The following is a 15,809-nucleotide window of genomic DNA, read 5'->3' as shown; positions in this document are numbered from 1 at the left end:
ACTAATCTGATCAATTTTATCTGCAAAGTGCCTTGCCAAGGCCTCACAGGAGGCCTTAGAATGCTCCAGTGGTTCCGGAGCCACAGGACCGACCAGGCTCCGGACCACTTGGAACAGCCTCCTGGGACAGCACTCTGCAGACACGATGGAGGCAGCATAATATTCCTTTTTTGCTGCCTTCACCTCCACGTGATAGGCTGAAGATACAGCTCTAGCCCGTGTCTGATTGTCTTTGGAGCGAGACTTCCGCCACCGGCGCTCTAGCCGTCTCACCTCCTGTTTCAGAGCTCGTAACTGCGGATTGAACCATGGTGCAATCCGAGCTCTGTTCAGGGGGAGAGGGCGTTTCGGAGCCACCTGATCTAATGCCCCAGTGATTGCGGCATTCCAGCCACCCACCAGGGTCTCGACCGAGTGGCCGTTGGCATGCTCCAGAGAATCCCCAAGCGCGTTCAGGAATCCATTCGGATCCCTAAGACGCCTGGGGTGGACCATTTTAATGGGTCCTCCACCCCCGCGGAGGGGTTGTGGAACCGAGAAGTCTAATGTCACCAGATAGTGATCTCACCATGAGAAGGGGGTGGTGGATATACCCCCGACTTCCAGTTCACTCCCCGCTTCTCCAGAAACAAACACAAGGTCTAGTGAATGACCGGCTACATGGGTGGGCCCAGTTAGAATATGGTGCAGCTCCCATGAAGCCATGGTCTCCATGAAGTCCTGAGGTGCTCCTGTGAGGATGGCCTCTGAATGTACGTTGAAGTCCCCCAACACCAATAAGTTAGGGGACTGTACACGCACATCAGAGACCACCTCAAGCACCTCGGCCAAGGAGTCAGTTGTGCAGCAGAGTGGACGATACACGAGCAGAATCTCCAGACTGCCCTTCGGGCCCAACCTCCAGTACATGCACTCTGAAACCTTGGTCTCCCGGAGAGTGGGTCTGGTGAAGACCAAGGACTATCGGTAGATAACAGCCACTCCCCCTCTGCAATCCCCAGCCCTCGGTTGCTGTGCATACGAAAATCCGGCTGGACACATGGCTGCAAGAGTTGGAGCAGCAGCCTCGGCCAGCCAGGTCTCCGTAATACATGCCAGGTCTGCACCCTCATCCAGGATCATGTCATGGATGAGGGAGGTTTTCTGGGTAACAGACCTGGTGTTGCAGAGCAGCAAACGAAGGCCAGAAGATGGAGTCACACCTCCCCCAGCCATCCTTTGGCTCTGGACACACCCGGAGCAGGGGACAGATACTACACATCTCTCCCTTGTTCCCCTTACCTGGCGTGGCCTGCCCCTAGCGCTCTGCCAGTGCCTGCCGCCCAGCCTCTATATGTTCTGGTCCCCAACACTCCCCCTGCTGCCTCCGTCAGGTGGACACATGCCCCCTCGCTCCCGCCTATCAGGCAGGCTACCCACCCCTAAAAACACAACAGACTCCCCCAGAATTAAAAAAAAAGCAATTAAAAAATCCCCTTAAAAATAATGCGAGGCAGGAGTCCACGGTAGTGATAGTGGTGGTGGTGGTGGCAGCGCGGCAGCGGCAGGCCTCTCCCCTGGTGGTGGCAGCTTCTCCTGCAGGCCCTGGCTCTCCCAGGCCACCTCAGCCAGCCAGCTTATGTAGCCCCTCCAGGAAGGGGCAGGTGGAAGCAGCACAGCTAGCTCAGTACCTGGGGGCCTGGTCCTGCAGGGACTGGTGGTCTGCCAGGCAGAGGTCCGTAGGGGAGGCCTGGTGTTGGTGGCGGCGGCAGCTACAGCAGGCCCAGCAGCAGCAGGCACGCCTCTTCCCCAGTGGTGGCAGCTTCCCCTGCAGGCCCCATGGCCCCATTAACAATCTCGCTTCCCTGTTACAACAGCTGAAGTTTCTGGACCATTTTCAAAGGCAGCCCCACATATAACACATTGCAGTAATCCAGAGGTTATCAGAGCATGGATAACTGTAGCTAGGCTATCTCTGTCCAGATAAGGGCGTAGTTGGTATATCAGCCTAAGCTGATAAAAGATGCTCTATGCCACCAAGTCCACCTGTGCCTGAAGTGACAGCTCCAGGTCCAAGAGCACTCCCAAATTACAAATCTGATGCTTTAGCGGGAGTGCAACTCCCTCCAGAACAGGTTGAACATCACCTAGCCGGGCAGACAAACCACCCACTAACAGGACCTCCATCTTGTTTGGATTAAGTCTCAGTTTATTGGCCCTCATCCAGTCCATTACTGTACCCAGGCACTAATTCAGAACAGCCACTGCCTCACCTGGATTTGATGAAAAAGAGAGGTAGAGCTGGGTGTCATCCGCAAATTGATGGCACCTCAGCCCACCCTTCTGAATAACCTCCCCCAGCAGTTTCATGTAGATGTTGAATAGCATAGGCATAGAGCCCCGTGGAACCCCATGGCAGAGTTGCCAAGGCACAGAGCAATAATCCCCCAGCACCACCTTCTGGAATCGGCCATCCAAGTAGGAGCGGAACCACTGCAGTGCAGTGCCTCCAACTCCCAACCCAGACAACCTATCCAGAAGGATACCATGGTCGATGGTATCGAAAGCCGCTGAGAGGTCCAGGAGAATCAACAGGGTTGCACTCCCCCTGTCCCTCTCCCGGCAGAGGTCATCTCACAGGGCGACAAAGGCAGTTACCATTCCAAAACCAGGCCTGAAGCCTGATTGAAATGGATCTAGATAATCCGTTTCATTCAAGAGTGCCTTGAGTTGTCCTGCAATCATCCGTTCAAGCAACTTGCCCAGGAAGGGGATGTTGGCCACTGGCCTATAGTTGTCAACATCCTCCAAGTCCAGGTTAGGCCTTTTCAGGAGTGGCCTGATTACCACCTCTTTTAAAGAAGCTGACATCACTCCCTCTCTCAGGGAAGGATTTACAACTTCCAGGACTCAGCTGGATATCCCTTCCTTGTTTGATGTAATAAGCCATGAAAGACAAGGGTCAAGCACACAGGTGGTCACCTGGACTTGGCCAAGCACCTTGTCTGCATCCCCGGGCTTCAATAACTGAAACTCATCCAATAAAGCTAGACCAGACGGTGCTCTGGACGCCTCTACTAATGGAACTGCATTAATCGTGTCCAGTTCTTTATCTTCAGAGTGCCATGCAAACTCATCACAATGCGCTACTGAGAGCCAGTGTGGTATAGTGGCTAGGGTGTTGAACTGGGAATTGGGAGATCCAGGTTCTAGTCCCCACTCAGTCATGGAAGCTCACTGGGTGACTTTGGGCCTCAGCCTAACCTACCTCACATGGTTGTTGTTGTGAGGACAAAATGGAGAGGAGGAGGATTATGTACGCCGCCTTGGGCTCCTTAAAGAGGAAAAAAGGCGGGATATAAATGTAATAAATCAATAATAAATCAATAAAAACTGAGGGTTCCACAGTTTCTCTCCCTGGCCCAGAATGTAGCAGGACACGAACTACTCGGAAAAGCTCCGCTGGATGATACTGAGAAAATGCAGTGCTGGTGGAAAAGAACTGTCTCTTTGCCATCCTCACCACCACAAACTAGGCTCAATAACGAGCTCTAACCTGTGTTCAGTCAGACTCCGCATGAATTTTCCTCCACCTGCATTCTAGCCGTCTCCCCTCTTGCTTCATTGCCCTCAGCTCAGGTGATTAGCAAATACTATTTAAAGAATGACCCGCAACAAAATGTTGTAGTGTATCCTCCCTCCTAACAGACGTGCTTCCATTCCAGGTTCCAGCCAGCCATTTCCTCCAAGCAGGATACCCCACTGTTTACCCACCCTCAGTTTTTCTTTTCCATGTGACACTCAACATTCTAATGTTACTGAGCATACTCTGTCTTCATTGGGCTGTTTGCCCAGGGGTTGGGGTTGCCTTTTTAAGTTGCTGGTTTAATTTTTTTTTAACTTCTGGAAATCTCCAGGTTCCCCCTAGGCATGCTGATATCAACTTCTTGTTTCCCAGTGGCCCTGTTTTGGGTACATAGCCATTGGCACTCACCACCTGAGGTTGCTATTGGAGGGGAGGATGCCTGTGAAGAAATACATATAGAAATATGTTTCTAGAATAGGAAAAAAAAGTGAATGTGGCCTTTTTAGAGAAGATCTGTCAGGAACAGCCAGTTAGGAATCCCAGTTTTCTGTCCATAAATCTCTTGTTCCAATATAGCATTTTCTATGTGTATTTCTACATTGAAATCTTTTTCTAAAAACTGCTTATGGTTGAAAATTGAATGGATCCTTCATGCCCACAGCTTCAAGGGGTTTAGTGAAGCATCAGGTTGGCCCATCATGCCTTCATCAAGGATACTGGAATATTTCCCCCTTAACCAGATGCTTAAAGAAGAGAGCTTGAAAACCAAAGGACCAGTGCTTACAGTAGGGTGTACTTGACAGTGATCATGTGGCTTTTAAAAAGTACCAACGTGTGTTAGCCTGCTATTGTGTACTTTAGATAAAAATGTTTGCTTAAATTTGTTGGCAGCACTATGTTTGGGTTAACCTTGTAAGATATACAGGGGAAACCACAATTTTGATCTGATCCTAAAAAGACTGCAGACTTTGGTCCTTTCCTGTGTCTTATCTTTCATGATACACTATTTCCTATTTTTCAAACTGTTTTAGCTGGACATGTAGTGGAGGGAACTTTACTAGGCATTTGATCCAAGGCTGCCTTTGGGCAAAACTGTGATTTCTGTTCTACTCAGTGGAAGAGCAGTGTTGTTAATGATTTTCAGGCACATTGAGGGCCAAACTACACATTACAGTGAACATGCTTTTCAAAAGTGTTCTTAACCTGCTCACATTTTATTTTGAAGAAAAAGCAGCTCTGGAATGCTGATCTGGCGCATGTCCCTAACTTGGATTGGGGCCCACAACATTTTCCAACTTTCCAGCCAAAAATTACCTCCTCAGCTGTTATTTGCCCTCTTCAAAGGCAAGTAACAGTGAAGAGGGGATTTGCATCAGGGAACTGGAGTGGGGCCCCAATCCAGATCATGTCATGGAGCAAGCCCCTGTGGCTGATTCAAATAAAAGTGGCCCCTTTAAGCATGCTTTTCAAGAAGCATGCTTATCATAATAAATAGTTGAGCACTGAGTTTATCTCGATTAATATCTGTGTGCTAGAGACCAAAATAAAATGTGTTTGCATTTGACAATAATAATAGCCACAACAACCTAGTTTTAATGATGCAAAATAAAATCATAAGTGAGTCTTGAGAATATTAATCTATATTCATTTATTTAAGGATTTATGATCTTCATTTTAATGAATGCTTCAAGGTGGCTACCAATAACATAAAACAATATGGTGGTGGCCCAGCTGCGCCCCTATCTGGAAAGGGATAACCTGGCTTCAGTTGTCTATGGTAATCTCCAGATTAGATTACTGCAATGCACTCTACATGGGGCTGCCTTTGAAGACGATTCAGAAGCTGCAGCTCATGCAAAATGCGGCGGCCAGACTGATAATGGGGACCAGAAGGTCCGAACATATAAGACTGACTCTGTCCCACTTGCACTGCCTGCCTGTATGTTTCGGAGCCCAATTCAAGGTGCTGGCTTTAACCTATAAAGCTGTACACAGCTTAGGACCACAATACCTGACAGAGCACCTCTCCCGACATGAACCTACCCATATACTATGCTCAGCATCTAAGGCCCTCCTCTGGCTGCCTACACTGAGGGAAGCTCAGAAGACGGTGACAAGGGAGAGGGACTTCTTGGTGGTGGCCCCAAAATTATCTCCCCAACGATGCCTGCCTGGCGCCAACATTGTTATCTTTTCGGCGCCAGGTTAAGATCTTTCTCTTCTCCCAGGCATTTGGCAGCATATGGTAAGTTTTAATCTATCCTGGAATGTGTTATGGTTATGGTTGTTTGCTTTTGAGATTGTTTGCAATTGTTTTAGATATATGTTTCTTTTGTGTATATTGTCTGTTCATGTGTTTTTATGTCTCTGTATATTGTATTTTTAATGTTTTAATCTTTGTAAACTGCCCAGAGGGCTTCGGCTATTGGGCAGTACAGAAATGTAAATAATAATAATAATGATAATAATAATAAAACAATATAATAAAAATGAAATAAAAACAGCAACAGGCAGCACAATAAAGCAATAAAATGAATAAATCAGAGGCTCTAGAAACAAAACAAAGGGTAATAGACTCCATAAAAACAACAACTAAATTTCATTAAAAGCCCAAGAGAACAGGATGGGATTTTCCTTAGCACCTTAAAAATAGTAAAACAACAATAACAACTAGTTACCCATGCTTAGGGAGGTAATTCCATAATTTGGGCGCCACTGCTGAAAAGGCCCTTGTTACTCAACTGCCTAACCTCTGAAGGTGGAAGTACCTGGAGAAGGACTCCCAGTTAAGGTCTTTAGAGCTTAAGAACAGCCTTGTTGGTTCAGCCCAAAGGCCTATCTAGTCCAGCATTCTGTTCATACAATGGCCTTCCAGCTACCTGTGGGAATCGCACAAGAAGGACGAGTACAGTAGAACCCTCCTGCTCATGTTGCCCAGCAACTGGTATACAGAGGCATACTGTAAATAATATCTAAAGTGCTAATTTTAAGTCAGCCTAAGCTCAATGAAACTAAGGGCAGGATCACACATTATGTGGTAGCAAACACGTTTACTACCAAGCATAAACATCATTGGGAAAACTGGAGACAGAGTATCATGGGGTCAGGAGTTCCTGTGTTCGAGTTCCTGTGGGATCTCCCAGTTCAGTCATTATGTTCTATGTGTGATGCGGTGGGGCGGGCAGAAAGGAAACACATGAGCCTAAGGCTTTCTTCACGGAGCTTTTATCCTGCGATTCAGATGGCTCCTTCACGGAAGTTTGCAGGCTCTTTATATGACACCGTGATCCTCCAGGGTGTCTCCTGCAGTAAATGCCCTTTGTTCCGTTTTTAAATAGATCGCAAATAATGAGCTCTCAAATTACCTCATTGTGTTCCATTTCAGTTTCCTCCGTGAAAAGAGGAAAAGCAGCAAGAACAGGAGTGAGATCAATGAAAGATAATGGAAGATTCAGATACAGAGAGAAGGAGGGGGAAGGGGGTGGGGGAAAAGGAAGCAGGTGAAAAGGGGAGTCGTGATCCTGCATTTAAAACAGAAGCAGAAAGCCCCTTTTTAAATGCAGGGTTTTAGGCTGGTGTAGAGATGCCCTAAGACAGGCTTCTGATCTCCATGTGTAATCTGTATAGACTTTATAAAGAGGTTCCAGTGTGTGTTTCTCTGTTGTATGAACAAGCCCATAGTGAAGGTGTTTTCATTGATGCCTCTATAATGTGCACCACCATTATAGTGAAATTTGCTAGATTTAAGCCATCACATTAAGTGGATGTCTTGTTCACATGAGGAAAATTAAAAGGACCACTAGATCTTGCAAAACAAACATAAATTGAATATGATGCAGTGAACTCTGCTAGATTTAAGCCAACAATACAGGCAAAGTTTGTTGATAGTAATAAACTGTGATTTAACCCAGATTCTGAAATCAGAGATTTTGGTATAAGGCTCTTAAAAAAAAAAAAATTCTTTTTCAGAGCGACTGCTAAACATAAGCATGGAAATCCTTTCCTGGTTGGAAGTGACACTGTTTACTTCACAGTAGTGGATGCCCAAGGCAATGCCTGCTCTTTCATTAACAGCAACTATATGGGATTTGGCACAGGGCTGGTACCAGCTGGCTGTGGATTTACATTACAAGTGAGAAAATACTTTTCCACAGTGTTTGTGCATGGAGAGAGAGAGAAAAGACTGCTTTAACATTAGTTGATGTATATGCTTGTACAGTGTTATATTGCTAGTTTATATATACCCAATTTGCTTATAAGCTTTTCTTGACATTAAATCCTATCAAATTATGAAAGGTTTTAAATATGTGTCACTAGCTGAATTTATTTATTTCATTTATATCCCACCTTTTTTCCTCCCTAAGGAACCTGGGGCGGTGTACATAATCCTTCTCCTTCATTTTATCCTCATAACAACAACCCAGTAGGAGTGGGCCCCACAGTCATGCAGGGGCTTGTTTGTTTCTGTGCTGTGGGTTGGTTTGACAAGGCATACTTGCCTAGGAGTTCAGGGTGCCCTAACTGCATCCTTCCCACATACACTAGTGCTGGGCATGGTGTTGGCTGAGGGACAAAGACTATGTCTGTCTGTCTGTCTGTCTGTCTGTCATGTCCTGCCTTATTGCAAAAGCCTGAAGGTGGCTAACAACAATATTAAAAACAACTAGAACAGGAGATAAAACCGAGTAAAAACAGCCAGGACACACTAGTTCAGCGTAGGGATGCTTCAGAAATCCACAATGGAATCAAATGAATTCAGATTTCTATGAATCTGACCGACCCATGGATTCCACAGCAAACCGGCTTTTCCTGAGTTGCATGGATTCTGAAGACTTGTGGACCAGTTTTGTTATTTTCCAGAATTTTACACAAATGTAGTCAAAGAAAAATATGGGGGAAAAAACTGGCTGAAAATGTGCATTTCACCCATAGGCTAAAGCATGAAAATCTGCATGGGGGGGATTTGCACATTTTTGCAAATTTCACATACCTGGCAATCAGCGAAATGCAGACCGAATGGCTTTTCCAAAATCCATACATCCCTAGTTCAGGGTGAGGGATAAAAACAATAAAATCTATCCATTAAAAGCTCAAGAGAACAATATGGTCTAAAAGATAATAATGAAGGAGCCTAGCAAACATAACTCTGGAGGGAGTTGTACACTATGGGTGCCACCACAGAAAAGATCCTCTCTCTGGTAAGTAACTTGCTGAATCTTAGACGGTGGGGAAGAGTCTATGCCAAAGAGACCAGGCTGCAGGTGTTTTTCTCTCTCTAGTCCATCTGTGATGTGTAAAATGGAAGCAAGGCCTTCCTTTGGCCTTTCCTAACCTTGCACCCTACCAAGCACTTGTTTGGAAGCCTGCAGGAGAGTAATTTTGAGTAGAAAAATGGCTGGTGAGGAGAGGGCTAAGTTCCCCTTTCTCCTTCACTGTTTCTCTGTTCTAGGTTCTTCTCACCCATAAAAGCCTTTAAAAATAGTGATGGGGAACTGTTATGCATGTTAGTTTATAACATCCGGTTTGTCCAGTGACTCAAAACAGGTTAGGGATCTTTCATCTTCACCTTATAACTGTATGTTCGGTATATTTCGCATTAGCATTGTCATGGTTGTTGATCGGGTGATTGCTGCTGTTTTAGCCTTGTCTATGAGTTTGTTTAGTTTAGTTTATATTATTCTTAGCCTTGGGTAATGATATCAATTATTAGGGATTCCCCCCACCCCAAATTCAAATCCATGGGGTTGTTTTGCCAGTCTCTAGCTTTTACTGCATCTATTTATTTGCAGAACAGAGGAGCCAATTTTTCACTACTGCCTGATCACCCAAACTGCCTGGCACCCAGAAAGCGGCCATATCACACAATTATACCTGCTCTGGCTACTGCTGCAGATTCGGGGGAACTTCTGTGCTCCTTTGGAATAGTGGGTGGATTCATGCAACCACAAGGACAGGTACAGGTGAGTCTTTAGTGGAAGGGTTCACAACTTCTTTGACAGCGTGTCACTTGCAAACTCTCCAGAAGATTCCAAATATATAAGCAAACCCTAAGCCACATATATACGTTTTGAATTCCTTTGGAAGCGAATGAATGCATTGGGTTTGGATTTGTTTTTATTTTTACATTGGGTTTACATGATTGCATGGTGATGGAGTGAGAACCTGCCTTCCTTCTCCACCCAACCATTGCACCTGTGACATCTCTGATGCCTGAGGTGTCCACATGTGAATATACTATTTGAATATGGCATACATGCATAACATCCAATGAATGGAGACCTGAACTGCACATTCTGTATCCCTGATGAAATCTAGGAATTGACTACATGATCTAGGCATACGCATGTTGGATTTTACACAAGTGTGCCCTATTGAAATGCTGTGCCCATAAATGGACATCTAGATTATTGAAGGTTGGATAGGTACACTGGGTGGGTGAAGAGGAAAGGTGGTACATTGTATTCATCCCCTCCATTGCAGGTGCAGATTCTCTTTCAGCCAAGGACTGAATTCCATTTCAGGTTTTGGGGAATGCATTCCAAGGGTAGGCAGGTCTGAAGGCAAAAGTGGGTGGGGATCAGGTAAGTGTATTGTCAGATTCAGCTCATATTGTTTTAATACAGTGATGTTCCCTTCTACCTTCTTTACTTCCATTAGGGAGCAATCCTATGGCCCCTAGACAGAGTCTGAGGAGCCATAGAATAGTCTGGATTCCTGGATCCAAGGTCAGAGACAGCGCTCTGCCTCAGAGCTCCCCTCCCCCTCTCAGCTAGCACAGAGAGAACTGTGCTGGCTGCCTCTCTGAGGTCACACAAGTGACCTCAGAGAAGTGGGAAAGGGGGTGTCCCAGTGGGTGGGGAGGCCTCCTTCCCTCCCGCTCCACAGAATCCCAGCTAGACAGGCGAAAAAGCCTGTCTAGCCAAAACACAGAGCAGGAGGAGCATAGAGGTAAAGACTGCTTCTGCCGCTCCTCCCGCTCTGCATTGGATGACCATAAGCTTCTGAGTTCAGAGGATTACGGCCATCCTGATAGGATTGCGCCATTATTGTAATGAAGCTAAAATATTATTATTTATTATTACTTATTACTTATCTTCAGTTGTTTGAGTTATATGCTTCTCTTACTGGAGATAACACTTGGGCAGCTCCCAGTGAAGTTGCTAATCTTACAGTATGCCTGGCGTAAAACTATAATACCCCATTACTTGATGACCATTTTGTAGCAATAGAAAAATTATAGAAAATTGTTTTGCCTAGGCTGATGCTGCTTTGTGAAGTGATAACTTCCTAATAATCTGCCAGATTTATGAAATACGTTTTTCTCTCCTTGTTCTTTTTACCCCATTCCATTCCCTCCCCTTATATTCTTATAGATACTATTCAACATGTTGGAATTTGGGATGAATCCACAAGAGGCTTTGGATGCTGCTCGTTTTTGTGTGGAACATAACAAAAAATGTAAGACTTCAAAAAAAATAATGTACAATGTTCAACCTCATTTCATCTGAATGGGCTGGGAGAAATATAAAATATGTAGTTTGTCTGATGATGGCTTAAAAAGGAACAGTTATTATGAAAATGTAAGAATAGCTGTGCTGAATAAGAGGAAAGGCTTATCCAACCCAGCTAAGAATGTACGAAAGTCACTTACCTTTCGTGGATTATGTTTATGGGGGGGAGGCGTTCCATCCCTCCCCCCGGAATCCTCGACAGGGTGGGAGGCGCTCCGTTCCTCCCCCCCGGAATCCTCCGCGGCCAGCTGTGCTCCGCGGCAGCTCCGCGGAGCAGCCGGCCAGGCCCAGCCAGGCCAGAGCCGTCCGTCCACAGCCAGATTTCCGGCCGTGGAGGGCTCTGGGGAAAAAAAACCCCAAAAACCGCGTACGCAAATGGCGGCAGCTACGGCCGCCGCCATTTGCGTTCCTTAGTTTGGGCCGTCTTAGTCTACGTAAATATTTACATAGACTAAGACGGCGAAAATAAGGGGAATGCAAATAGCGTAGCTGACGCTATTTGCATTCCCCTTATTTTCGCCGTCTTAGTCTACGTAAATATTTATGTAGACTAAGACGGCCCAAACTAAGGAACGCAAATGGCGGTGGCCATAGCCGCCATTTGCGTATGCCTTTTTTTTTTTTTTTTACCCAGACGTTTTAGGCTACATAAAAACTTACGTAGCCTATCATGTCTCTGTAAAAAGAAAACAAACAAACTGCAAATGGCGGCGGCTTCAGCCGGCCGGAAGACCAGCCGCCGCTGCTGAAGCTGCCGCTGGAGCCGCCACCGGATCCTCCGCCACCCGGAAGATCCGCCCCAGGTAAGTCTCATCCCGGGGGGGGATCCGTGGGGGGGTGGCAGGCCGTTCCGCCACAGATTTCGGGGGGCCGAATGCACTGGCATTCGGCCTCACCGTGATCCGTGGCGGAATTCTCTGCCATCCCTAAGCTCAGCATTCTGTTCACACAGTGGCCAACCAGATGCCTATGGGAAGCCAACAAGAAGGACATAGCAGCCTCACTCATGTTACCCCGCAACTGGCATTGAGGGGCATACTGCCTCTGATACTGGAGATAATATATAGCCATCATGACTAGTAAACATTGATATCCTTATCCTCCATGGACTTGTCTTAGCCCCTTTTAAGGCCATCCAAATTGATGGTCATCACTACATCTTGTGTTAGCAAATCCCATAGTTTAACGATGCACTGTGTGAAGAAGAATTTCCTTTTATCTGGAAAATCCCACCATTCAGGCTTCTAATATTATGGAAGAGGGATTGGTTTGGGGGCTCCCTATCTGTTTTCCCTATCCACTTAAGTTTCCTCTCTTTTCACTTTCTCCACACTGTGTATAATTTTATAAAAGATCCCCAAACATTTTAACCTTTCCTGATTGGGGAATTGCTCCAGCCCCTGTCTGCTCCTTTTCTAACTTTATAATATCCTTTAAAAAAAAAATCAGAGTTATAGATAGTATTCCGAGAGTAGTCACACCATAGATTTATATAATTTTTTTAACCTCATTTGCTGTACTATAAAGGTATTATGGTATTGGCCGGTTTATTTTTGATTAGTTTTCTAATGAGCACCCCTGCCCCCTATTCACATTTAGTCCTCACATGTTCGGACAAATCCTTCCATCTTTCTCAGAACCATCATTTTCTACAGTGAATAATTTTTATCCCTCTTAAGAGCCTTTTAAAAATATGTGAATTATGTTAGCATTCACCTTCCTCCTAGATGTATGCGTGATAGCTGAAACCACACAGAGTTGCAATCTTAGTCTCCCTTTTACACAGTGTGCCCAGTAGTGGCACATCCTCACCTGCTTTTGATTCCCCAAAGGGTGCATGGGTGGCAAGACTGTGACCTGGTTTGCACATAACGACAGCCCATGGGTTAAAGAATCCATGGTCTGTCAGGGACAAGTGGGAGAGAGTGAGCGTGCTGCCTCTTCTACTTTGACTCAGCAACCTACAGTTGGGCTGTCCATAGGTTGTTGGGCATGATGTGTAAACCCGGAGCACTGGGGGTTTTTTTAGCTCCTAAGCAATGCAGCGGTTAACCCTACAATAAACTATGGGTTAACCCAGTGTTGTGGGTTCACACATCATGCTCAACAAACAAGCTGATCATAGGTTGTTGAATAAAAGTGGAAGTGGCTGGCATGCTGGAGGTAGTGTGCCCACTTTCTCCAGGCAGTGTACCTGCTCTGTCCCACTTGTGTACATGTCATTACATGTGAACCAGCCCTGTGACTGGCACTTAATGGACCCTACAAATTACTATTTCTCCATGCAGTTACAACTGCTGTGCAATAACTTTAAGGTAGCTATTCTGCTTTTCCCAGTCATTTGTTTCCATCCCTAGTCCTGTTAAAATGGACAGGACTATTCTATTTACCTTAAGGGGGATCATGATTTAGTCTTAAAAATCAATACTTTAGTTCCATTCTTAGTTTTTTGTGTGAGATGACATTTCTAGAATAGTTGGCCATTCATACAGTATTGCATATTGACAATTAAATTCTTTAATGCTATTTTATACAGCAGATGCATGGTATGTGTTCCTGGAAGATGGTATCCCTCAATATATTATGGAAGAGTTGAAAGCCATGGGTCATACGGTCATGCTGCCTGTAACTGGGCATGGGAGGAACATGTTTGGACGAGGTCAAATTATCACCAAAGGAGACTGGTGGAGGCAGAGAAAGCTGGCATCTTCCAACGATGTATTCTGGGCTGGCTCTGATCCTCGAGCTGACGGTTGTGCTGTGGGTTACTAACGTTGAAAATTGATTTAAAATTGATTTAAAATTGATTTTATCTATACGCCACCCTGAGATATTAATTATATAGGGTGGGATACATATCTTTTGAATAAATAAGTAAATACAATGAACAAAAAAGAATTGACTGTGTGTGTTACATGGGTGAAAGTCAAATGCGTAAGTGTCTCAAAATGACAATATACTAGAAAACTGATCAACATCTGTTTGATCCATTGCCACAGCTTGGTGATGCTTTGCATGCAGAGATCTCAGGTTCAGCCATAGGTTTCTCCACCTGTGACCTTGGAGAGCAGTTCAGAAGTTACTCAAGTTAGAACTAGGGGTACAGAAACTCAGGCCCAAAGCCAAATCTGGCCCTCCTGGGGTTCCCCAGATGGCTATGCCCCCCCTTCTCTCTGACTGCTGGTCATTTTGTGGTTTCCTGGATTTTGTGCAGTCTCCCTTCCTTCTAAAGGTTTAAAATGCCTCTCTTAAGGCTTAGTTGCTGACAGTACGAGCTTTAAGTTAAAGATATGATGGCATTTTTGGCCCCATTCCTTTTTCTTTCAGCCCCACCCACTACTGGAGTACAGATCCCGAGAGCTTCTCTGAAATTGAATTTGGCCCTTGGGCTGAAAGAGGTTCAGCACCTCTGTTTGTCCTCGCTAGGTGTGAGGCCCAAGGGAAGTGGTCTGCACCACAGTGTTCACTGTCTGTTCTCAGCTGCGCTGAGCAAGGCAGGATCTTCGAGAGCACACTGCATGAAGTGCTGACATAAGGAGCTGTTTTCCAGCAAAGGACTGCAGTCAACCGAGGCCTTAAGAAAGCCAGCAAAGCCTTGTCTTTCAGGGGCTCCATCCTTGCTGGATACTGTCCGCAGTTCTTAAAGGACTGTCATCAGTTTCTGCAGTCTCATGTTCCTGCACGGCTGAGTGGCAGGAGAAGCTGCAGGGGAGTCATCCTTAGCGACAGATGATGGGAGAGCAGTGTCCTCTGGCTGGGAAGGTATAGAAGGGGATGCTGAGGGGACCTGTGATCCATCTGAATCCAAGTCCTTCTCAGGATAGTGCGGACCCTTAGAACCAGAGGACATTACACAGACATGACAGTGTTAGACAGTACTGGGTTGGCCTCAGTATGTTGGACAGAGTCAACATGAGGCAGCTCTTTGCATCCTTATATACAGATGATTTTTTTTTTTTTACAGAAAACAGGAAAAAAGGTGTGTGTGCGTGTGTGTTTTACAACACTCCAGATTTTGCCTTTATAAGAAATACGTAATCTACAAAACCAGGGGAAAGGGCAGTCAGTACCAAAATTGTTAACAGTGACTGTTCATATATTCTCCTGTCTCTTTAATTTTTTTCTGGAATAATTTCTACAGCATACATGTATTTTGTAATTATGATTTATAAACCACTTGTATTGCATTTTGAGACAATTTTGGTGGTATTGTGATTATTATGCAGCATTCTATTTTTTATTTTAATTTACTTCACTAACTAGTATCCAATCAGACAAAAAGGATCCAATTAAAAAAAAACCCCTCTATATGGATTAGTCCTCATTTCTTAATGTAACATTTCTGAAATGAATTTATTATCTAATAAAGAGTTTTTAAATTAATGGAACCACATGTATCTAGAGATTATTGTGAAAAACAGTTCATTGCCGTCATCTAAAGTGTGCCCAACAGCAACAGAGCTTAAATTCTAAAAAAATCTCTTCTTTCCATCCACATACAAAGAAGCTGTTCTAGTTCTAAATCAGTGCCTGATGTCAGTAATGGACTGGATGAAGGCAAACAAATGGAAGCTTAATCCAGGCAAAGCAGAGGGGTTCCTGGTTAGTCAAAAGGCAGATCAGGGAATAGGGATTCAACCTGTGCTGGATGACTCAGCTCACAGTTTGAGTGTACTTCTGCACTCATCCTTGAACTGGGATACCCAAGTTTTGGCAGTGGCCAGGAGTGTGTT

The 15,809-nt window shown here is 45.1% G+C and overlaps 1 protein-coding gene across 6 annotated transcripts in view; it reads left to right on the top strand.

Moving 5' to 3' along the window:
* Positions 1 to 15,274, top strand: part of LOC146351415 (uncharacterized) — a 54,397-nt gene extending 39,123 nt beyond the window's left edge. For all 6 annotated transcript variants that reach the window (XM_084847260.1, XM_084847263.1, XM_084847261.1 and 3 more), the window contains 4 exons: positions 7,535 to 7,697; positions 9,355 to 9,525; positions 10,939 to 11,023; positions 13,613 to 15,274. In XM_084847260.1, coding sequence (XP_084703386.1) covers positions 7,535 to 7,697; positions 9,355 to 9,525; positions 10,939 to 11,023; positions 13,613 to 13,848 — 655 coding nt within the window. In that variant the 3' untranslated portion in view covers positions 13,849 to 15,274. The remainder of the gene's footprint in view (positions 1 to 7,534; positions 7,698 to 9,354; positions 9,526 to 10,938; positions 11,024 to 13,612) is intronic.
* Positions 15,275 to 15,809: the final 535 nt, after the last annotated feature.

This window comes from Heloderma suspectum, chromosome 3, assembly GCF_057233095.1.
Source record: "Heloderma suspectum isolate Gila_16-S chromosome 3, 16-S_ref, whole genome shotgun sequence".
NCBI lineage: Eukaryota > Metazoa > Chordata > Lepidosauria > Squamata > Helodermatidae > Heloderma > Heloderma suspectum.
Note: the sequence above shows the minus strand (reverse complement) of the source record. Positions and strands in the feature narration are given on the sequence as shown.